Below are 25259 nucleotides of genomic sequence, written 5' to 3'. Positions count from 1 at the left end.
TCAAGGCAAGACCATTGTTTAATGTTCTATTTCAGTAACATTGCAGCCATCGAGAGAACAAAAAAATATATATAACGAAAAATAAACCAAACATGAGCAGATGGAAGACATTCTACATTGTTACTAAGCAGGAGTTGGGTCCCAAGGTCTCAGTGAGGCTATTGATCCAATAAATTAGAAAGCATGGCCATTAAAGTGCATTTATTTCTGTGCTGGGATGAGGTCATTGATGGACTGGCCTTTCTCCAGGCGCTTTTCCATCTCCACAAGGAGTTTCACACCATCAACCACCATCTGTACCAGTTCCACCTCAGAAAAGCCCAAACGATCAGCATTTGATATATCGAAGATTCCACCAACAGCTGCTGTATCAACGCCACCTGGAAGGGAGGAGACATTGGTAAGTGCTTATTCTATCACGTTATAGAATTTACACAAGGCGGCCAACACAGATTTGCCTAGAAATAACTGCTGTGACGTTAAGCTGGGTACACACTACGCGATGTGCAGCCAACCAACATATTGGAACACAGTCACATGACGCATGAGGGCTGGAGCGACAGATCAATCCTTCATGAACATGGCACAGGTAGATCGCATTATTGCTAGGTTTAATGATGTGCGGCACATCAAATCTGGTGACGTTGCTAGTGACCGCCACACTGACAATATATCGGGCTGAAATGTGGTCCCAGCTTTAGCGTTTAACACAGACTAGAAAAGATAGTATTATGTAGTACCAGGAGGTAAGCTGGGGTGTAATAAAGTAGTATAAAGAGCCTGCAACCTATTTCTGTGCATGTAAAGAAGACTCCGGGCCGGTGGACACCTACATTTCACATTTTATGTTCTACACAGTGAATGTGCCATCCTGATGGGTCTGGTATAATGTTGACAGTGACAATGCATTTTTCCATTGACCGTCTACATTCACAACGTATGCCCGAGACTAAGGGCCCTAATTCAGATCAGATATCTGCAGCGATCGGGTCTGAAGCCCTTTGGGGTGAGATGCTAAAAGCATCTCAGGGCTGCGATCGCGTGACTAGATGCGATCCATCAATACAATGACAAACCTTTCAATTATTAAAAGTTACATTATAATACTCTTAAAGGCCCTACACACTGGCCGATCCGCCGCCGAGCTGCCCGATGGCAGATATGGCGGCGGGGGGAGTGAAGTGTCTCTCTCTCTCTCCCATCACCCGGCTGCATTGAAGTGCAGGCAAATATGGACAAGAGTGTCCATATTGGCCTGCATGTACAGCCAACGGGGGACCAGTGATGAACGAGCGCGGGGCCGCACATCGTTCATCGCTGGAGCCTCCACACTGCACGATATGAACGTTATCTCGTTCATTAATGAACAAGATCGTTCAGTCACGTCGGCCAGTGTGTAGGGCCCATTAAAAAAAAAATATATAAGGCCCCATTACTAAAGGGGAGCTATAGGATTGCACTGTGATGCTTTATATAGTAATTTGTTGGACGGTTTGCTTTATTACATTGATGTACAGGTGTTAATTATTGAAAGGGGTTTATAAAGAGACTCTAGTACACAGAATCTATGCTCCTGGGGAAGCTGAACTTTTACTTTTACAGTGAAATGCGTTGAGCTTGTACTTCTCACCACCTACTCCGATCCCAGTCCACTCAGTTGTATCCATTTGGATTCTTTGACACCCCATTTGGCAATTTTTTGGACATCGCTCCACCATTGAGCTGCAGCAATTTTCTGGAACATTTCTTCAGCTGTATAAAATGTACTATTCAAGGCTGGGTTCAGGGCCTGACATGTGGGACGGACTAGCCCTGTGCTGCGCGCGCCGCGCCCCCCCCCCACCTCTGTGTGACTGATCGTAGAGGTGATAAATTTACCACATCTACAATCAGCTCTGAATCACCCCCCCTAAGTATTCACTAGAAAACCACAACATTAAGTTTAGGGAACTTACAGGCTACAAATAACTTAATCCATAGTGTGTACGTGCCATAATCTCCATGTACCACGAGTAATAGTTCCCTTAGTAAAGTACAATGTGCTAATATTTATTAACCCATTCTGTTCAACACATCCCGGCGGTCAAGGAAAAACTAGTTAGATTTTAAATAGCAGTGTTTTACACCAAGAGAAACGGGTCACTGACATTTTATTTCTGCAGTTTTGACGGTAGAACACTCCACTTGTTATGAGTTAGTGTCTGCCTAAAGCTCTAACAAGCTGCCCATATGAGGGGAGACTAATGCAGACGTAGGTTACAGATTTTGGAACACTTAACGTTAGCCGTGGGGGGGGGGGGGGGGGGGGGCAGAAGAACTACTTTGTTGTGCAGCACCTAGAAAGCCGCCTATGAATACACCAACCGAAGTCTCCAGATGAGCTTTTATATGCTTTAGCGAAGTACAGACTAAATACATTATAATTTGATCAGAGAAGTTCAAGGCAGAAGAACAGGGGTTCCTATAAACATGATTTCTCTAACGTCCTAGTGGATGCTGGGAACTCTGTAAGGACCATGGGGAATAGCGGGCTCCGAAGGAGGCTGGGCACTCTAGAAAGATTTATGACTACCTGGTGTGCACTGGCTCCTCCCACTATGACCCTCCTCCAAGCCTCAGTTAGATCTTGTGCCCGGCCGAGGTTGGATGCACACTAGGGGCTCTCCTGAGCCCTTAGAAAGAAAGTATAGATTTAGGTTTTTTATTTTCAGTGAGACCTGCTGGCAACAGGCTCACTGCAGCGAGGGACTAAGGGGAGAAGAAGCGAACTCGCCTGCTTGCAGCCGGATTGGGCTTCTTAGGCTACTGGACACCATTAGCTCCAGAGGGATTGACCGCAGGCCCAGTCCTTGGTGTTCGGTCCCGGAGCCGCGCCGCCGTCCCCCTTACAGAGCCAGAAGCAAGAAGAGGTCCGGAAAAACGGCGGCAGAAGACATCAGTCTTCACCAAGGTAGCGCACAGCACTGCAGCTGTGCGCCATTGCTCCTCATGCACACCACACACTCCGGTCACTGAGGGTGCAGGGCGCTGGGGGGGCGCCCTGAGCAGCAATATCAACACCTTGGCTGGCAAAAATACATCACATATAACCCCCAGGGCTATATGGATGTATATTAACCCCTGCCAGATTCCATAAAAATGCAGGAGAAAAGTCCGTGAAAAAGGGGCGGAGCCTATCTCCTCAGCACACTGGCGCCATTTTTCCCTCACAGCTCCGTTGGAGGGAAGCTCCCTGGCTCTCCCCTGCAGTCTACACTACAGAACAGGGTTAAAACAGAGAGGGGGGGCACTAAATTTAGGCGCAGTATAAATTATATAAAAGCAGCTATAGGGGACATAACTCAGTTAGTCCCTGCATTATATAGCGCTCTGGTGTGTGCTGGCATACTCTCACTCTGTCCCCCCAAAGGGCTTTTGTGGGTCCTGTCCTCATTGGAGCATTCCTTGTGTGTGTGCGGTGTGTCGGTACGGCTGTGTCGACATGTTTGATGAGGAGACTTATGTGGAGGCGGAGCAGATGCCGATAAATGAGATGTCGCCCCTGTGGGCCGACACCAGAGTGGATGGATAGGTGGAAGGTATTAACCGACAGTGTCAACTCCTTACATAAAAGGCTGGATGACATAACAGCTATGGGACAGCCGGCTTCTCAGCCCGCGCCTGCCCAGACGTCTCAAAGGCCATCAACGCTCCCTCAGATGGCAGACACAGATGTCGACACGGAGTCTGACTCCAGTGTCGACAAGGTTAAGACATATACACAATCCACTAGGAACATCCGTTACATGATCCCGGCAATATAAAATGTGTTACACATTTCTGACATTAACCCAAGTACCAGGGTTTTATGTGTGGGGAGAAAAAGCAGGCAGTGTTTTGTTCCCCCATCAAATGAGTGAATGAAGTGTGAAAAAGCGTGGGTTTCCCCGATAAGAAACTGGTAATTTCTAACAAGTTACTGATGGCGTACCCTTTCCCGCCAGAGGATAAGTTACGCTGGGAGATATCCCCTAGGGTGGATAAGGCGCTCACACGTTTGTCAAGGTGGCACTGCAGTCTTAGGATACGGCCACTTTGAAGGTACCTGCTGATAAATAGCAGGAGGCTATCCTGAAGTCTGTAATTACACACTCAGGTACTAGACTGAGACCTGCAGACTGCTGCAGCGTGGTCTGTACCCCTTTCAAACAGGGATACTATTTTGCGAACATAAGACGTCGTCTTATATATGAGGGATGCACAGAGGAATATTTTGCCGGCTGGCATCCTGAATTATTGCAATGTCCATTCTGTCAGGAGGGTATTGGAGACCCGACACTGGACAGGTGATGCTGACTTTAAAAAGGCACATAGAGCCTTATAAGGGTGAGGAATTGGTTGGGGATGGTCTCTGGGACCTCGTATCCACAGCAACAGCTGGGATGAAAATATTTTACCTCAGGTTTCCTCACAGCCTAAGAAACGCACTGTATTATCAGGTACAGTCCTTTCGGCTTCAAAAAAGCAGGCGGGTCAAACGAGGGAAGAGGGAAAAAGCAGCACCAGCAGCCAGTTCCCAGAATCAAAATTCTTCCCCTGCTTCCTCTGAGTCCACCGCATGACGCGGGGGCTCCACAGGCGTAGCCAGGTACGGTGGGGGGCCGCCTCAAATTTCAGCGATCAGTGGGCTCGCTCACAGGTGGATCCCTGGATCCTTCAAGTAGTATCTCAGGGGTACAAGCTGGAAGTCGAGGCGTCTCCCCCCCCCGCCGTTTACTCAAATCTGCCTTGCCGACAACTCCCTCAGGCAGGGAGGCTGTGCTAGAGGCAATTCACAAGCTGTATTCCCAGCAGGTGATAGTCAAGGTGCCCCTACTTCAACAAGGACGGGGTTACTATTCCACACTGTTTGTGGTACCGAAACCAGCCGGTTCGGTGAGACCCATTTTAAAATGGAAATCCTTGAACACTTACATAACAAAGTTCAAGATGGAATCGCTCAGGGCGGTTATTGCAAGCCTGGACGAGGGGGATTACATGGTATCCCTGGACATCAAGGATGCTTACCTGCATGTCCCTATTTACCTTCCTCACCAGGAGTACCTCAGATTGTGGTACAGGATTGCCATTACCAATTCCAGACACTACCGTTTGGACTGTCCACGGCACCGAGGGTGTTTACCAAGGTAATGGCAGAAATGATGATACGCCTTCAAAAAAAAAAAAGGGAGTTTTTATTTATCCCATACTTGGACGATCTCCTTATAAAGGCAAGGTCCAGGGAGCAGTTACTGGTCGGAGTAGCACCATCTCAGGAGGTGCTACAACAGCATGGCTGGATTCTGAACATTCCAAAGTCACAGCTGGTTCCTTCCACTCGCTTACTGTTCCTGGGGATGATTTTGGACACAGAACAGAAAAAAGTGTTTCTCCCGCAGGAGAAAGCCAAGGAGCTGTCATCTCTAGTCAGAGACCTCCTAAAACCAAAAAGGGTATCGGTGCATCGTTGCACACGAGTCCTGGGAAAAATGGTGGCTTCATACGAAGCAATTCCATTCGGCAGGTTCCATGCGAGGACCTTCCAGTGAGACCTCTTAGATAAGTGGTCGGGATCGCATCTTCAAATGCATCAAATGATAACCCTGTCTCCAAGGACCAGGGTGTCTACTGTGGTGGATGCAGGGTGCTCATCTTCTAGAGGGCCGCAGTTTCGGCATACAGGACTGGGTCCTGGTGACCACGGATGCCAGCCTTCAAGGCTGGGGAGCAGTCACACAGGGAAGAAACTTCCAGGGCCTATGGTCAAGTCAGGAGACTTCCCTACATATAAATTCTGGAACTGAGGGCCATTTACAATGCCCTAAGTCAGGCAAGACCCCTGCTTCAAAACCAGCCGGTACTGATACAGTCAGACAACATCACGGCAGTCGCCCATGTGACCCGACAGGGCGGCACAAGAAGCAGGATGGCAATGGCAGAAGCCACAAGGATTCTCCGATGGGCGGAAAATCACGTACTAGCACTGTCAGCAGTGTTCATTCCGGGAGTGGACAACTGGGAAGCAGACTTCCTCAGCAGACACGACCTACACCCGGGAGAGTGGGGACTTCATCCAGAAGTCTTCCTGCTGTTGGTAAACAGTTGGGAAAGGCCACAGGTGGACATGATGGCGTCCCGCCTCAACAAAAAGCTAAAGAGATATTGCGCCAGGTCAAGGGACCCTCAGGCGATAGCTGTGGACGCTCTAGTGACACCGTGGGTGTACCAGTCGGTTTATGTGTTCCCTACTCTGCCTCTCATATTAAAGGTACTGAGAATAATAAGATGGCGAGGAGTAAGAACGATACTCGTGGTTCCAAATTGGCCAAGAAGGGCTTGGTACCCGGAACTTCAGGAAATGATATCAGAGGACCCATGGCCTCTGCCGCTCAGACAGGACCTGCTTCAGCAGGGGCCCTGTCTGTACCAAGACTTACCGCGGCTGCGTTTGACGGCATGGCAATTGAGCGCCGGATCCTGAAGGAAAAGGGTATTCCGGAAGAAGTCATTCCTGCGCTTATTAAAGCCAGGAAAGATGTTACGGCAAAGCATTATCACCGCATGTGGCGGAAATATGTTGCATGGTGCGAGACCAAAAAGGCCCCAACAGAGGAATTTCCACTAGGTCGATTTCTACATTTCCTGCAAGCAGGAGTGAATATGGGCCTAAGTCTAGGCTCCATTAAAGTACAGATCTCGGCTCTGTCGATTTTCTTTCAAAAAGAATTAGCTTCAGTACCTGAAGTTCAGACATTGTGAAAGGAGTGCTGCATATTCAGCCCCCGTTTGTGCCCCCTGTGGCACCTTGGGATATCAACGTGGTGTTGAGTTTTCTTAAAATCACATTGGTTTGAGCCACTAAAAACCGTGGATCTAAAATATCTCACGTGGAAAGTGGTCATGTTATTGGCCTTGGCTTCAGCCAGGCGAGTGTCAGAATTGGCGGCTTTATCATGTAAAAGCCCTTATCTGATTTTCCATATGGATAGGGCAGAATTGAGGACTCGTCCCCAATTTCTTCCTAAGGTGGTGTCAGCGTTTCACCTGAACCAGCCTATTGTGGTGCCGGCGGCTACTAGTGAATGGGAGGACTCAAAGTTGCTAGACGTTGTCAGGGCCCTGAAAATATATGTTTCCAGGACGGCTGGAGTCAGAAACTCTGACTCGCTGTTTATCCTGTATGCACCCAACAAGCTGGGTGCTCCTGCTTCTAAGCAGACTATTGCTCGTTGGATTTGTAGTACAATTCAGCTTGCACATTCTGTGGCAGGCCTGCCACAGCCAAAATCTGTAAATGCCCATTCCACGAGGAAGGTGGGCTCATCTTGGGCGGCTGCCCGAGGGGTCTCGGCTTTACAACTTTGCCGAGCAGCTACTTGGTCAGGGGCAAACACGTTTGCAAAATTCTACAAATTTGATACCCTGGCTGAGGAGGACCTGGAGTTCTCTCATTCGGTGCTACAGAGTCATCCGCACTCTCCCGCCCGTTTGGGAGCTTTGGTATAATCCCCATGGTCCTTACGGAGTTCCCAGCATCCACTAGGACGTTAGAGAAAATAAGAATTTACTCACCGGTAATTCTATTTCTCGTAGTCCGTAGTGGATGCTGGGCGCCCATCCCAAGTGCGGATTGTCTGCAATACTTGTAAATAGTTATTGTTAACTAAAGGGTTATTGTTGAGCCATCTGTTGAGAGGCTCAGTTGTTTTCATACTGTCAAACTGGATATAGTATCACGAGTTGTACGGTGTGATTGGTGTGGCTGGTAAGAGTCTTAACCCGGGATTCTAAATCCTTCCTTATTATGTCTGCTCGTCCGGGCACAGTGTCCTAACCGAGGCTTGGAGGAGGGTCATAGTGGGAGGAGCCAGTGCACACCAGGTAGTCATAAATCTTTCTAGAGTGCCCAGCCTCCTTCGGAGCCCGCTATTCCCCATGGTCCTTACGGAGTTCCCAGCATCCACTACGGACTACGAGAAATAGAATTACCGGTGAGTAAATTCTTATTTTAAGCCACATTTGATGCATCTATTAGAGCTCTCAGTTCTCCCAAGAGACCATTCCTGTTCATCTCCCACAATTCAGCATGCAGAAGTAACTAAACAGAATTTGGGATGGGGGGGGGGGGGGGTTAAGTTTGTGGCCCAATAGTATGGATTCAGTTACTGGATCCCCAGTTACAGAAGAGACTGTCCTGTTTTCCCAGGTCATTGATAAGGCCTCATTACCTGTTCCTCTCTTCTGCAGCCTGAGTCTCTTCAAGATTTCTCCAAACTTCTCACTCTTGCTTAAATGTGGCAACTTAATATGTACACCAGCGCGAAGTCCAGTACCGAGGTTGGAGGGACAGGTCAGGATATACCCAAGATGTTGGCTCCACATGAATTTGTAGCCTTTGTTCTTAAAGGACGACTCAATCTATAGAAAGAGGGGAACAAAAACAAATAAAGAGGAGACCCATAAATTAGTATCTGCTGCATGCACCGAAATCACAACATTCTCTCCCATATAGAACATGCAGAAGTCACCACCTGCAGTCAAATAATCACCTTTCCTGAAAGAAGGGAATTTATACATATTGGGCCTTATACAGGTCCTGCCGCAGGAACTTCACATTGCAAAGTACCGATGTTCTGTACGTCGCACACATGCAGTATTGGCCCTGAATCACTGGGAGAAGATCAGCTGCAGACATCAGTTTGACAGTCTGCAGCTGTCTGGAGGAAGGGAGGGGGCGGTGAAAGCCTCAGTTTACCAAAACGGAGGCGTATCGCCATACTAGTGCATCACCGCTGCTTCCTGATCAGGCACAGAGTAGTTCACCACCTAACCCAAGAAAATCAGTCACCTCGTTGGTTTATAGACAGACAGCTATTAACGCTACCACAGCCGTCAGCCTTTAAATCATTTCTGACACTGATTGGTGGGTGCAATCTACCATTCTCCAATACAGGTGTCCGAAGAGCCCAGCACTGGTTGGTGGAGGATTCCTGATCCTCTTGGAAGACCGACATCTCAGCCACTTCACTACCTCGGCAAGACCATATGCACATATTGTAACCAAACAATAGTCAATGCATATATAAGTAACAGGATAAAGGAATAAGATGCGGAGCATAGAACATATTGCACATGTGTGGATGCTCATAGGATGTTGGCACCACCAGTGCAATATACAGTATATGGCAAATGTACAAGCTACTGTATATCCTCCAGCATCGTTCGATCAGAGTATAAAATGCAAGCGATTACAGCAGCCATTTGTATAGTTTTTGTCCCATTCAAGTATTTAAAGGAATATCTGTACAGCAAATATAAAACAGCTGTCACTAGTAACGTTATGTAAATGGCTGGAGCCATTGTACGTACTCTACAGCACGTTTGGCTGTGGAGCAGGGCCCCAGAGCCAGGATACGGCTGCATGGCACTAATGAGAAAAGGTCAGATATCTGCTACAGATGTGTCCACTTACATTTAGCTTCCCTGCACGTTAAACAGCCCTAATAATCGTACCATGCCACGGCGTGACTTGGTAGCGCACATAGGGGGTAATTCCAAGTTGATCGCAGCAGGATTTTTGATAACAATTGGGCAAAACCATGTGCACTGCAGGGGAGGCAGATATAACATGTGCAGAAAGTTAGATTTGGGTGGGTTATTTTATTTCTGTGCAGGGTAAATACTGGCTGCTTTATTTTTACACTGCAATTTAGATTGCAGATTGAACTCACCACACCCAAATCTAACTCTCTCTGCACATGTTATATCTGCCTCCCCTGCAGTGCACATGGTTTTGCCCAATTGCTAACAAAAATCCTGCTGCGATCAACTTGGAATTACCCCCCATAGTCTTTTCATGCCACTTTTTCCCCATTAAAATGCATTTTATTAGCAGAACATTGGAACGAGTGGGACATACTTTTGCCGATTAAAGCGATATGCGGCATGCCTATATTCTGTGTGCGCCTGCATGCAAAGTGCTACATTACAGGGTTTTCCTAGAAGACACTGTAACGTAGCATATCGTATGCAGTTACAACCACAGACAGAATACATGCATGCCGCATATCATTTTGTTCAGCAGAGTCTGCTTGTGCATATAATTCACATAGCAATGCTTATTAGACAATTTTTCAGAAAAAAAGATGCCAGACGCCAACGGAGTTGAATGGTACCTGTCCGTTCACACAGGCATCTGGTGCATTGAGGCTAGATGTATGAGGACACATCTGTAGGTCAGTAGAAAGTGGAGCCTTAGGAATACAAGAGCGTTTGCCTTTAGCTTAGAAGTGTATGCTAGGGAAGGTCTGTTTGGTGTGCATCTTCTGCAGTTACTAGTCACATGACGTGCAGTATGTTACCACCCACCTTTGTCAGCCCGCTGCAGAACCTCTTGAAGACCTCATTCAAGTTACCACCCTTCTGCATAGAGATCACACGGAGGTGATCCTCCTCATTGATCCAGACAAGGAATGTCTTGTTGTCGTTGTGCCTTGTAAAGCATAAAGTGCATTTGTTAGGACTTAATATAAGATGGTGGCACAGGCATCGCCCACACCTCTCATAGTTACTGTTCTGCATTATCCAGCTACTCCTACTCCGTCCTGGCTGAACCATGTACGGCTAGCAGTTACAAGGTAATAGACGTGTCCTTAGACGAATCCCCAATACGCTGCCATTTGGCTAGAAGCCGGTTACGCCGATTGGTAGTTCTCTTGAAACAGCAAATGTTTACCAGGTCACCCAGCAGGTGCACAGGTGTATTCATTACTGACGTTTTAGGAGAGCCACAGGTGGTGCTCATTATTTCACTTGCAATTCTGAGAGGAGGCCTGGAAAACATGCCCTGTTGAAGATAGAGTTTGGGAACCACTGGTATAGGTCAAGGTGCAGGTAATGCGAGCAGAAGCCCAGACTAAGGACACCGTTTCCTGATAAAGGGCCTGATTCCAAGTCAGGCAAACCTGCGGCAACCTGCTTGCCATCATATGCTGATGAAAGGTCTAGCCAGCTATGGAGATTATCAGTCTGTCTTCACACAGATGGCCTGCCCACTGTAGTTAGTATCAGGACTTAGACCCACTCCAAGATGGGTTAAAAAAAAAAAAGCTCCATTAGAAATAGACGTCAGCCTACACACGCCACTCCCATGAGACAGATCTGTTCTGGTGTATCCGCTCAGGAACGCCCATTTCAATCGCCATCTGTGTATGTACACCACAGACAATGCAATTGTATTTTTTATGTACATGCTCTGCGTTATAAACGCCCGCTTGTGTCCATCTCCGAGCCTTGCTCAACAGGGGGGTGGGGGGGAGGGAGTGACCTTCTGTCCATAAAGGTCATTCTACAGGCAAAAGTGCCAAATTGGACACTTTTGGCCGAAACAATGTTCAGCCCATTGATTGTTAGCAAGACACCATTGCGGCACTTTTTAGCAAGTTATTTACCGAATTGCACACCATTGTGTCATCGCTCTCTAGGGAAAAACAAAACAAAACACAGCCACTAGTGTGTAGACGGTATGCACAAGAGGGAACCTTCTGCAGGAAGACCCAGGCAACCCCTTGTGACACTCTGTACTAAGAGTCATTTCCTGTTTGAGAATGCACAGCAACTTCTAGTGTCACCCACCAGATTCCTCTGGCATCAGGCCAGTCCCGGGCCATTCCAGAGGCCAAGAGGAGAGGAGAGACCGGCTTGTCAAAGAGGAAGTGATCGTCAATGAGCTGCTGCTGCTCTGCGTCAGTCATGTTCTTCAGAGCATAGTACTTTCCTTTCAGGTCCCCGTCCAGACTAGCGAGAGCTGAAAGCACAAGAGACCATGTACACACAAGTCAGTCTGCCACCCAATAAGGAAAATAGAAGACATACTATAGTACAGATACACCCGCCAAGGCTGCTCTATTTTTGTAGAACTCTACACTGTATGCCTAGCCTCCTCTTAGAAGCCAATTCAGTGCCAGCATCCAGCCCCCAGACTCACCACGGTGCCCTTCCAGCCCCACCGCAGTGCCCCATCCAGCCCCCAGACTCACCGCAGTGCCCCATCCAGCCCCCAGACTCACCGCGGTGCCCATCCAGCCCCACCGCAGTGCCCCTCCAGCCCCCAGCCCCACTGCAGTGCCCCTCCAGCCCCCAGCCCCACTGCAGTGCCCATCCAGCCCCCAGCCCCACTGCAGTGCCCCATCCAGCCCCCAGACTCACCATGGTCCCCATCCAGCCCCCAGACTCACGGCGGGGCCCCATCCCAGTGCCCCACCGCAGAGCCCCATCCAGCCCCCAGACTCACCGCAGAGCCCCATCCAGCCCCCAGACTCACCGCAGTGCCCCATCCAGCCCCCAGACTCACCGCAGTGCCCCATCCAGCCCCCAGACTCACCGCAGTGCCCCATCCAGCCCCCAGACTCACCGCAGTGCCCCATCCAGCCCCCAGACTCACCGCAGTGCCCCATCCAGCCCCCAGACTCACCGCAGTGCCCCATCCAGCCCCCAGACTCACCGCAGTGCCCCATCCAGCCCCCAGACTCACCGCAGTGCCCCATCCAGCCCCCAGACTCACCGCAGTGCCCCATCCAGCCCCCAGACTCACCGCAGTGCCCCATCCAGCCCCCAGACTCACCGGAGTGCCCCATCCAGCCCCCAGACTCACCGGAGTGCCCCATCCAGCCCCCAGACTCACCGGAGTGCCCCATCCAGCCCCCAGACTCACCGGAGTGCCCCATCCAGCCCCCAGACTCACCGGAGTGCCCCATCCAGCCCCCAGACTCACCGGAGTGCCCCATCCAGCCCCCAGACTCACCGGAGTGCCCCATCCAGCCCCCAGACTCACCGGAGTGCCCCATCCAGCCCCCAGACTCACCGGAGTGCCCCATCCAGCCCCCAGACTCACCGGAGTGCCCCATCCAGACTCACCGCAGTGCCCCATCCAGCCCCACCACGGTCCCCTTCCAGCCCCACCGCAGTGCCCCTCCTCTGCCGCACAGGACACATTTCCATTCAGTTTTAAAACTATTTCACTGCCACAATGAACATGCTACATTGTAACCGCTTGTATAGTTGCTGGCCAGAAAGACATGTATACTCCTTTTCCAACGGCTATATAAGTAGTAACAGAAGGTTGTGAATGGGAAGGATTATGGACAGAGGGCCAGATCTGGATTTGTAGAAACAATGTCTTACATACAAATCCAATGATGGGGAAACCACACACACACGCTGGATCTGTTCTGTGCACGTGCAGACCGGATCCTGCGTGATTGCTCACAGCCCCCCGTTAGCCGCAGAATGATTAACATGCGGTTGTGTTTGGAGTGCAGCAACCGTGACCGCTCTACAAACCAGAGGCTTACTGCCCCGTTTTGTAGTTGTGTCAAACCCAGGGTCCGTCTTCCGACACTTCCTAGACCCAGCAGAGTGGGGTTTTTGACAGCCAGTCTGAGAAATGCTTTGGCTTCCGGAGATAGCTATGGGCTGCAACAGATTGCCACGATGGTAATATAAAGCTGCATCTTCGGACAGAGTACTTGGATGGTAGATGCCGGCAGGAGGCGTCTGTATGAGCATTACCATATTAGTTTACGGTATTGCACAGCTGCTCCCCTGTGTCTGTGCAATACTACACATATAAGAATCTAGCCTAGAGCCCAAACACAGAATATAAGGGAAGGAGGAGATATGAGAGCTGCATTCCCCAAGAATATGCAAACTGGCCACCCTAACCAGCAAAGCAGACTTCTGGCTAATGCCATCTACACGACCATCCTTGGTCACCTTAGCACCTTGTCCTACAGGAGGAAATAAGCCGGCATGGAGGCCATTTCTATATGCCCAGCACATTAAACAATGGGGGGGGGTATCCAATTACCCGCAGTCGATGGCCGCAGGTAACTATCGCCAGGGGCCATCATATTAACCCCGATGCGGCGTGCTCCTACCTCTGATGCTAGCACTGCGACAACACATGGGATTGGGGACTTATTCCAGTTCAGTTCTCGCCTGATGAAAAGGAGGGTACCGCGATAAGGACCATTGGTCATTAATTGCGATATCCTGACATTTTTCACCAGGCGCAAATGGATCGTGACTATTCGGATGCTGCCCCAGTGACACCAGGTTTATAAAAAAGTAACATAAGTCACTTTTCTATCTACTCCTTTAAAATCCGCGACGGATGGCGGATCTGCAGGGCGAGGAGTAGACCTAGGACTGCGCACACTAGTGTCATTGTTCCTGCAGACGCTCACGCCAGACACTCCTTAGAAGGTGCACTTTTATTTTGCACATTTACTCCTACAATTATTCAAGAGACTTTTTCTTTCATCAGTTCCTTAGTGCTTTATAAACACTCAGATGTTTCCACTGTGGGAATAAAAGGAACACAGCCTTAGATACATTTGTCTGCCAATGTGGATTTTCCGGACCCTCTGCCAATACCTGGAGTCCGTGCCATCACCATCAGTCTGAAGAGTTCTCTTTGCTAGAGAATTTATTCTGAATATGGGCATCTTGGTTGGCTGTACATATCCTTTGATGTATATAAAATTGCTTTTGCCAATATTAACCATTTAAGGAAACAGTGCTCACACCACATCCCAGTGTAAATCATTCTCCACATCTTTACCAGGGACAAGAGTTTACCGGATACAAGGGGGTTTAAGAGAGGGGGGGAACCACCCCAGAACAAACCAACTTTATATTAGGCAAAGTCTCTGCAGAGTAAGCATAGGCTCAGATCCCAGCAGGGCATTCTGAGACCTGTAGTTCCATAACTCTGGAGTATACAGCTGCAACAGATGAACACAAGACTTCATTTTAAAAGACATCCCACGTAATAGATAAGAGATTCTTAGACTACAGAGTTTACTGTCGGCTGTAAGCGGGAATATTCCATATTAGACGGAAAGAATGTTTTTTTCCACTATAAGCCAAGTCCCATTATGTGACATTACCATATACAGACAGGTATTCAGAAGGAACTGGAAGGAGGAAGTTACATCCTTACAAGGCTCGTTACTAGAAAGGGACACCCAGATTCCCAGTATCCCTTACTGAATGAGAGAATCCAAGGAGCTTTATCAAGTCACTGTTCATTTATACGGCAGAAGCCTACTCGCTGGCTGCCATCAATACAGCACGTACAGGCGTATTAAATCCATACTCTGCGTAGGGTTTCAGTCTGCCCTAGTTACACATTCTACCCGTGGAAAGAGTCACTGAGGAGATGGAAAGACCTCTCAGAGGTGGAACTTCTAATTAAAGTAAGGCTCCTATTATTTATTCACAGGAGTGAGATTACCTTCAATGGAGAGTTTTTCAATGGCTCTTCTTTCTCCTCGGCTGCAGTGAGGCGGGAGGCAAAACCCCTTGATGCTCCTACCGGTTCGGACACGAGAGCTGAGGACGTAATTTGGGTCCAGATCGTCACCACCCTAATTTATAGATAAGAGTTCAGGGGGGGAAAAAAAATATTGTATAAACCTAGATTACAAGAGAACGTTTGATTTAAATATTTAGTTCTGAAATTGCCCTGACTGGTATTTACTAACAGCATGTTGATGTTCTAAAGTTTCAGGGCAACCAGATTTTTATGTTAATGGTCCAAATATTAGATCTACTAAAAGGCAATTTATTAGGAGTTACTGCAAACGCAGCTCATGTGTCATGATCGTATTTGGTATGGAATTACAATGAGTGTAATGTACAGGGATTCAGTGAAAATATAAACCAGGTAGTAGTGTCATCTAAAGCATTGTAACAGTGTTGGCATTAAATCTGTAAATGGGATGGCATGTTTAAAGTTCTAATGCCGACAGTTAAAAGGCTTTAAATGACATTACCGCCGTGTCAGCAATCTCGGGTCAACATTACAGGTATTTTTAGATCAGAGGTTTAACTTTGTGTTTTGCAGATATCTTAATTCAACTTTAGGAAGAGAACCTAGAGCTATTTTAGCCGACCATATACAGGTAAGCTATGCTTACTCAGGAGAATGGGCTTCTGGGAAATGTAGTTTACATGGCACACATGGATTCAATTCTTTAGTCACAACAAGCTGGACAAGACTGCCATGTATTATTCTATCCGGCACTGAGGAGCCCTAATAAGACCTAGCAAGCTTGCTAGGTCTTATCTTCCTCTATACCAAGCCCAATTAAGTAAACACTGGTTGTGCCAAATACCAAATCATTTATTCAAAGTCATTTGCAAATCTATTTTATCTGGCATGTTCTTGTCCAGACGTCAAGGATACCAGATGACAATCTCACATCTTTAAACTACCATTACACTTCCTGAGGTAAAACTTTCTTCATATTTAATGCTTGATAAACAAATGATGTCAGTGGAACCGCCATCAGGCCAATAGAGTGGGCAACAGGTAAGTATACACATTTACCGAATGGCTACGCAATGCGTTGGAACTTACATCTGCTACGTGATCCAACGTCACGGCTGCATGAATGGGTGGTCAGCGGGCTACCTGTACAGTCAGGTGCGCAGATATATCGGCCATTGGCTTTGCTGTACAGCTGTCAAAATATGTCCGAACGACATCTTTGATGACATACCGTGTGTACACACCCGCAAACAGGTTCACAGTATATCAGCCATTCAAGCTCGAACGGCCAATATATCGCCTAGTGCAGGCTTTCCCAGCCTCAGGCCTCAATCCACACTAGGGGGGTAAGTTAATTGAAGCTTCTAAAACAGAATTGATGTTGCCCATAGCAACCAGATAGCCATCTATCATTCTCTATTGTCTTTTAGACCATATCTGACTGGTTGATATGAGCAACATAATCAATTCTCTGAATTAGAAGATTTAGTAAATTTACCTTTAAGTCCAGGTTTCAGTGATATCCATGCTTCAGCACAGGTGACCTAATTAGTCATTTTGACTTAACCACCTGTGCTGAAGCCTGGATATCACTTATAACCTCTAGTGTGCCTCGAGGGCAGAGGCTGGGAATGCCTGGCCTAATGTGTACCCAGCTTAAGAGAAGTCACATTTAACAGCAACTGAATCAGTCAGCAAGTGTGATGAAGGCAACGTTGGGCTTGTGCTATATATTGCATAAACCAGGGGTAGGCGAAATCAGTCACTCCAGCTGCTGTGGAACTACACATCCCAGCATGTCCTTACAGCAAATATGTAGTTCCACACATTGCCTACCTCTGGCATCCGCTATAACCATTATTCTACAACAGTTCTGCCGGGTGAGAGAAGTCACAGGCTCTTCTCACCTTCAGGTTCTCAGCGTTCAGGTCCGTCTTGTGCTGGTCTGTTGGCTTGTAGCCACCATGTCTGTCCTCTATGATGGGGTCAAAAAGGTCCTGAAATTCGTCATAGCATTCTTCATCCCCAGCGACACATCCCACCGTCATAATAAAAGGGTGACCTGCACAAGTACAGCAGTCATTAGAAGAAGGACCTGGAAATCTGCCCCTTACAGCGAGAAGAGACGCTAAGACGTCCACTTTCTCTCATGTCTCATCCCGGCGTAGTATAAGCAATGATGCAAGATGTCCCAGTGTACAAGACCCTGGGCCTGATTTAGGCGCATGCTAATTGCACACTGTGCTGAAGTTACAGTCGTTGAGCGATTTTGCTACTGCGTGAAATATTTTGGAACCCCCCTACACCGCATGCGTTACCCTGACTGTAGGCACAGATGCATTGTTGCATGCTGGACAGCTGCCACCAGAACTCAAGAGGCAAAGCATTGGGCGTTCCAGAGTGGTACTGGAGTGAACTCTGCGTTCTTAGACACGTAGCCGCTTCCAGACTCCATGTTCAGATGGAGATACCGTACCTGCCTATGCAGGTACAATTGTCACCAGTGGGCCAGTCGTGGATTGTCCAGAACCACAGGTGGTGTTATGGCTCAGAAAGTGGGCGCCTCAGGGATTGCACAGTACAGTCAACGCTATTGCACGAGGGGAAGGCTGGAGGAGCATTTTCATATAAGCGCACGGTGAGACTCCGGTAACGGCAACTACAGCGGCCACCTCTGAATCGGGCCAACCGTGTGGTAAAAGGTGGTAGATATCCTGCCGCTCTCCGCCAGGTAAGTCACTACAGTGCTTACTGCATTACCAAGCTATATTCATCACAAAAGGACTGCCCATGCTCCTTCACGTCGCTAGTGGTGGAGGTGTGTAGTGCGGTGGTAACAGGGCATCTGCCCAGCTCTGGGAGGGAGAGAGTCGTCACAATCGCAGTCTATGAAGAGACGCGCCTATGCGGAATAATGTCCGTTTTCAGCGACTGAGCTGGAGCAAGCGTGCACAGATACGGCTGACGTTATAGGCCCAAGAGCGCAGACAGGGGCTGTCCAGCCGCAGAGATGTGTAACTATGCATATGTGGGTATAATATATTACACACACACGTAATTACAGCCACCTTGTGTTCAGCTATGCATCAGCCCTGTTATGTGTAAGCAAGAAGTGCCCTCGGACCTTTTATAAAGGAATAATGACCACTGGACCTACTCCATCCCTTTCTGCCATAGGCCATGTGACTAAGGGGCATGTACTAAGCAGTGATAAGAGTAGAGATGTGAGCCAGTGGAGAAGTTACCCATGGCAGCGAATCAGCATTGACGTAATGTTTGTAATTTGCATAGTATAAAAGTATAAAAAGCAGCGGATTGGTTGTCATGGGCAACTTCACTATCATCACTGCTTCGTACATGTCCCCCTAATTCTGTCACTCACATCCTGACCTGTGATATAGGTATGGGCAAGTCTGGCAGGTGTATGTACCGACACCGCAAGACAGACATTTACCATAAACGAGTAAGCAAAACTAATGTACCATCAGAGTCAAGTATCATAGCAATACTTCCCCCCCATTAAACAAGCTTTAATGCACCACCACACACTAAGGGGGGTATTCAATTGCTTGAAAAGTCTGTTGGGAGTCTGTTTTTTTTTCGCCTATCTATTAGACAGAAGAAGAAAAAAAAAAAACTCAGACAACCAGCTGACTTTTCAGACAATTGAATTCCCCCCCTAAGTCTTGCTCCATGCACCTTATTTTTAGTGTCCGATCATAGAGATACCCTTTAGACAAGACTTCCGGCACGTTCTGACATGGGCCTACATGCAGTTACCAGAGAGGTGACAGACACTATTGCAGGGGCTAGTTAGTGAAGACATAGGCGTCTATTTACTAAGCCTTGGATGGAGATAAAGTCTACGCAGATAAAATCCCAGCCAATCAGCTCCTGACTGCCATGTCACAGGCTGGGTTTGAAAAATGACAGTTAGGAGCTGATTGGCTGGTACTTTATCTCCATCCAAGGCTTAGTAAATAGACCATACTTCCTCGCACCAAAGTCGTGCCTGGAACATGCACTCTAGTACAAGTCAGTCTGTATAGCAGAGAATTAGTACTATGGATTTCAGAGTCTGAAATGGATATCCTTGTTAGAACAGCCAGCGAACCTCAGTTAGAGAGACACGTCGCTTACACAGAAGGGGCAGACATTTTGTGGGCTTACCTAGTAGTCAGTCTCTCTCCAGAGACATCAGACATGAGTCACCGTGCTTTATCCCTCAGCCTATCACTTGCCAAGGAACTAGTGACAGGAGTGGAGAAGTGAGCCAGTGGAGAAGTTGCCCATGGCAACCAATCAGCGTTGAGGTAACATTTATAAAGTGCATTCTATAAAATTATACGTAGCAGCCGATTAGTTGCCCATGGCAACCTCTCCACACTGTTCACTGCTTCATGAGTTCATGCCAGTTCTCGGAAAGTTTCCACCGACAAAATGGCTGCCCGCACTGTGCGTAAGCGACAGCGGAGTTTACAACCAGGTTAACAGGCATGCCTTTCGCTTTTACCAGGATTGTCTACCCCAGTCTGTATCACATCATCCAGAGTGAAGCCACTGGGGGTCATTCTGTTTCTCAACGTCTTGTACATATTAAAAGTCAAGACCTTCGCCATGTGGTTGTTGTATTTACATAGGTCTGGGAGTTCTTCCTCTGCCGACAGCCTCAACAGGATTGGCTGGGACATATTAAGTTTGCTGGAGGAGTGAAAATAAAACACTGTACAGGTTAAGTCTGATCTCCCTCGTCAATAGAAGTGCTGCAAAATATTGTTACTTTAAAGAAAGTTTGTTGAAGACAAAAAGATAATAAAATTAAATCATAGAATATTAGCACCACTTATAGTTGTAGGACCAGTCCATTAAGTCCTACTGAACAGACTGGCAATACGGCTTGAGCACTTCCAGTGATGAGGGTGAACAGATGGCAGAGTGGATGAAGAGACTTTTTACCTGGGTTGTCAATCCCAGTCTGAATGACATCATCCACAGTAAATCCGCTAGGCGTCTGTTTCTCCCTCAGTTTTGCGTAGAGCTCCTTTGTCAGCACCTTAGCCATATGGTTGTTATGGGTACTCAAGTCTGGGAACTCCTCGTCCACGGAGAACTTCAGCTTCAGCAAGTTGTGGGTGTTGCCGAAAGGCATGATTGCACTTTGCTGTAAGAGTATGGGGGGAAAAAAGATGAAGCCTTACACACGACCTTACTCATGACCTCTGAGAAGCGCTGTAGCCAAGGGCGTAGCAACTATAGGTGCAGGGAGTGCAGCTGCTATGGGGCCCAGAGCTGAGAGGGGCCCACCTTCCCTGTCACAGTTACATGTGTTATATACAGGGTGTAGCTACCATAGGTGCAGGGAGTGCAGCTGCTATGGGGCCCAGAGCTGAGAGGGGCCCACCTTCCCTGTCACAGTTACATGTGTTATATACAGGGTGTAGCTACCATAGGTGCAGGGAGTGCAGCTGCTATGGGGCCCAGAGCTGAGAGGGGCCACCTTCCCTGTCACAGTTACATGTGTTATATACACAGGGCCGGTTCGAGGGCCCTCGGCGCCCTGGGCAGGGAATGGGGGTGTGGCTTAATACAGGGGGCGTGGTCAGTCACACCCCCTGTACAGTAGAAGCGCCGCTTAAATGCTGAGCGGTGCGCGATGACGTCATCGCGCACCGCTCAGCAAAGGTCCTCTCCGCAAAGGGAAACTAGACGCTACGCGTCTAGTTCCCTTCACAGGGGACCACAGCCGCAGGAGCCGGGGGACACAGCGGGCAGTGGAGGGCACAGCAGTGGCGGATCTTGCCATGGTGCAGCGCCCTCCGGATGGCGCCAGCGCCCTCCGGAAGGCGGCGCCCCGGGCAAAAGTCCTGCTTGCCCGTGGCAAGATCCGCTACTGTATATACAGGGTGTAGCTACCATAGGTGCAGGGAGTGCAGCTGAGAGGGGCCACCTTCCCTGTCACAGTTACATGTGTTATATACAGGGTGTAGCTACCATAGGTGCAGGGAGTGCAGCTGCTATGGGGCCCAGAGCTGAGAGGGGCCACCTTCCCTGTCACAGTTACATGTGTTATATACAGGGTGTAGCTACCATAGGTGCAGGGAGTGCAGCTGCTATGGGGCCCAGAGCTGAGAGGGGCCACCTTCCCTGTCAGTTACATGTGTTATATACATTTTTTTTTTTCAAAGTTTATAGATACATAGGGGCCATTACAATCTTGTGCCTTGCGGCCTATAATATATCTAGTTATGGCCCTACCCGTTATAATTTGGTATAACATGAACTGGATGGCATTATAATGTTACATATTATGAACTGGGGCACTTTTTTGGCACAATATAAAGTGGAGGCTTTATAAGTCTATAGCATAATATAATACGAACTAAGGACACTAATGTAAATTTGGGGTACTATGTTGCATAATGTGTAGCTCTACAATGTGACATAATGCAAACTACTATGGTTCATTTAAAGAGAAAAAAAAAAAAACACAAACCCACACCAGGGCACTACTATAGGGCATAATAATCCCTAGGGCACTATTAAGGTTCAGAAAATGAACTGGGGATCTATTATTACGGGGCATACAATAAACTGCTGTGGAGAGGCGTCTCTAGGAGCACTGGGACAGGGGCCCCTTCAAAATGTTGCTATGGGGCCCACAACGTTCTGGCTACGCCCATGCCACTGAAGGGCAGCCTGGGAACTAGCGGTTTCTGGATTATGCTGTCGCTGTATCAAGCAGTGCACAGGTTGTCCACAGAAACCAATCAGCTTTGAGGACACATTAACAAGTGCATTCTGCAAGATGATAGGTAGATTGTCAGTGTTCCCGCTCTTCGCTACTTGATACATAAACCCCTATACTGTATGTGCCGGAGTGAGGTTGGGAGGCACCCAAGAGTATAACAAATTCTGCAAGCACTATATATATATATATATATATATATATATATATATTTTATTATTAAAAATAACCCCTTCCACCAACACTTTCTAGCAATGAGCCATTTTTCTTCACAGAGCATAGCAGCCTCCTTGATAAGGCCAACCTGTACAGAGAGCTGCAGCTCGCATAGTGCATGCCTCAGCACCAGAAACAATCCTGCAGCAGACAGAACAGGAATTCCTGCACAACCTAGTAATGGAACAGCAATCTATATGAAGCAGTTATTTATATGAAGCAGTGATGCATCTGTCCTGTGCACCTTTACTGCTCCCATTTCCACGGCCTACTACTAGAGACCCTCCATGCTGCAATAATAAGTCACCCCAAGTGCTGTTGGCTCCGAGCCTACAGGCTGCACCATAGCATAAGTAGCAGCAGCAGGGGGCGCTGTCGAGCTGGGACAGGAAAAACTTCAATACAGTTAAATTAACTATTTAGCCGTTTTCCATGTAGAGACATTGTGTGTGCAGAGGACAGACTACCAGTGCCTCGCACCTCCATGTAACACTCAGTAGCAGATCTTATCAGGGTAGCAGCAGCAGAGGACAGACTGCCAGTGCCTCGCACCTCCATGTAACACTCAGTAGCAGATCTGATCAGGGTAGCAGCAGCAGAGGACAGACTGCCAGTGCCTCCCACCTCCATGTAACACTCAGTAGCAGATCTGATCAGGGTAGCAGCAGCAGAGGACAGACTGCCAGTGCCTCCCACCTCCATGTAACACTCAGTAGCAGGTTCTGATCAGGGTGGCAGCAGAGGACAGGCTGCCAGTGCCTCCCACCTCCATGTAACACTCAGTAGCAGATCTGATCAGGGTAGCAGCAGCAGAGAACGGACTGCCAGTGCCTCCCACCTCCATGTAACACTCAGTAGCAGGTTCTGATCAGGGTGGCAGCAGAGGACAGGCTGCCAGTGCCTCCCACCTCCATCTAACAGCAGCAGAGAAATACAGTGTAGCAGGTGGGATGTGCAGCCTGTGCCGCTGACTCACTCATTCACAAAACCCGCGCGGTTTGGGTTAAACTGCGACTTAATGCGCACAATGCTAAGATCTCACAGTGTGGATTCGCAATGAGCAGCAGATGGGGAATGAGAAGGCTGCAGCTCCCCACCCGGGACAGGGGCCCATCCCAAGGACACGTTACGCTTCCAGCGCAGCTTCCCCGTCCGCCAGCCCCGCTCGCAGCTTCCCCTTTGCGCTCCCCCTGCGCAATAACGCACTGATCAGCCCGATCCAGAGCACATTACGCAGCAGGAGCATTGCTCCAGGATGGAGGGGGGATAATGCACAAGACCAGAGCTCCCAAACATCGGGACATTGCTAAGCACAGAGCCTCATTAACCCCTTCACAGCCAGAGCAGTAATGCAGTCTCCTATAGCAACCATTTGCAGAATGCCTGCCCCCCATGCACCCAGTACAATGCACCCTGCTCCCCTCCAGCTTCTCCATTACATGATCCGCGAGTAACAAGAATTGCTCCTTACCTGGTAAATGTTTTGTTACTGGAGGCAAATATTTAAAGACCCTGAAACCAGTTCAGGACCAAGAAGCAGCAGATCTGGAGGGATGTGTGTGATGTGCAGCTCCCAGCCCCTATATATACCATGCACACACCTCCCTGCCATTGGCTGCTATTTATATTCCATTCATTGGATTGGCAGGCTGGGAGAGGGAAGTATCAAGCCGACCTCTAATCAATGTGATTCCATGTTTCCAGATCTGGGCCTGGCTGCATTGTGCAGTGTGTAATGTCATTCAGGTGTCTGCTAAGGGCATAATGTCCACAGGTGCATTACCTGGCAGTGTCTGCAGGATGCCAGGCAGGTGATACAGGTGCAGACTGCAGATAGGTGTTTTATGGCACCTTGTCACCGCCTGAGCAAAGAGCGGAGCACACATTGCATACTGAGAGCTGTAATGGGACAAGGAGACACACTAAGGGGGGTCATTTCGAGTTGATCGCACGTAGCAACTTTTTGCAGCTCGTGCAATCAACTAGACGCCGCCTATGGTAGTTATTCCGAGTTGATCGCTATCTGCAGTTGTTCCCAGCGCAGCGATCAGGCTAAAAAAACGGCAGTTCTGCGATTGCGTATGCAGCGCAATGCACACGCGCGACGTACGGGCACAACGAATGATGCAGTTTTGCACAGGGTCTAGTGATGCATTTCAGTCGCACTGGTTGCCGCAGAGTGATTGACATGAAGTGGGCGTTTCTGGGTGGCAACAGACCGTTTTCAGGGAGTGTTCGGAAAAACGCAGGCGTGCCAGGGAAAATGCAGGCGTGGCTGGGCGAACGCTGGGCGGGTGTGTGACGTCAAATCCGGAACTGAACAGTCTGAAGTGATCGCAAGCGCTGAGTAGGTTTTGAGCTACTCTGAAACTACACAAACATTTTTTGCGAGCACTCTGCGATAAAAAAACACGTTTTTTTTTGCTTTTATTTAATTCTCCCTGATACTATATGAATACTGTACAGTATATATATTATATAATAGTCCATTGTGCATGCTCATTTCTGATGCCCCCCTAGGTATCTGACTTCCCCTTTGCACAGACTGTGAGAACAATGTACATGTTATCAGCTATATACAATACAGCAGGTAGTGCACATGCATTTCTGGATTTATTGTGATTTAAATTATTTGTACAACCTTTTCCCTCGTTTCAGCCGAATAATCAGGGTTCAGTGTTGGGCTGGGGCATGAAGGGCCCACCGGGGGAATGCAGTTTCTAACTGGGGCATGAAGGCCTCACCGGGGGAATGCAGTGTCTGACTGGGGCATGAAGGCCTCACCGGGGGAATGCAGTGTCTGACTTGGGCATGAAGGCCTCACCGGGGGAATGCAGTGTCTGACTGAGGCATGAAGGCCTCACCGGGGGAATGCAGTGTCGGGCTGGGGCATGAAGGGCTCACCGGGGGAATGCAGTGTCTGGCTGGGGCATGAAGGGCCCA

The 25259-nt window shown here is 48.5% G+C and overlaps 1 protein-coding gene across 1 annotated transcript; it reads right to left on the bottom strand.

Annotated features, from left to right (window-relative positions):
* Positions 1-23898, bottom strand: CKB (creatine kinase B). The gene is made up of 8 exons (XM_063948529.1): positions 23788-23898; positions 20312-20516; positions 17263-17417; positions 15317-15449; positions 11653-11824; positions 10387-10510; positions 8247-8436; positions 1-380 (listed from the first exon to the last, which is right to left on the bottom strand). Exons 2-8 carry the CDS (start codon positions 20502-20504, stop codon positions 202-204), a joined length of 1146 nt encoding a protein of 381 aa, XP_063804599.1. The 5' UTR covers positions 20505-20516; positions 23788-23898; the 3' UTR covers positions 1-201.
* Between the last annotated feature and the right edge of the window lie 1361 nt (positions 23899-25259).

This window comes from Pseudophryne corroboree, chromosome 12 (assembly GCF_028390025.1).
Source record: "Pseudophryne corroboree isolate aPseCor3 chromosome 12, aPseCor3.hap2, whole genome shotgun sequence".
Classification (NCBI taxonomy): domain Eukaryota; kingdom Metazoa; phylum Chordata; class Amphibia; order Anura; family Myobatrachidae; genus Pseudophryne; species Pseudophryne corroboree.
Note: the sequence above shows the minus strand (reverse complement) of the source record. Positions and strands in the feature narration are given on the sequence as shown.

What these genes read in the sequence shown, in the direction of transcription:
- CKB (XM_063948529.1), bottom strand. Translation starts at nt 20,504, where the DNA reads ATGCCTTTCGGCAACACCCACAACTTGCTGAAGCTGAAGTTCTCCGTG. An exon ending in GACTGGGATTGACAACCCAG is followed by an intron (nt 17,418 to 20,311) that starts GTAAAAAGTCTC and finishes GTACTTGTGCAG; the next exon opens with GTCACCCTTTTATTATGACG. An exon ending in TGAACGCTGAGAACCTGAAG is followed by an intron (nt 15,450 to 17,262) that starts GTGAGAAGAGCC and finishes TCTATAAATTAG; the next exon opens with GGTGGTGACGATCTGGACCC.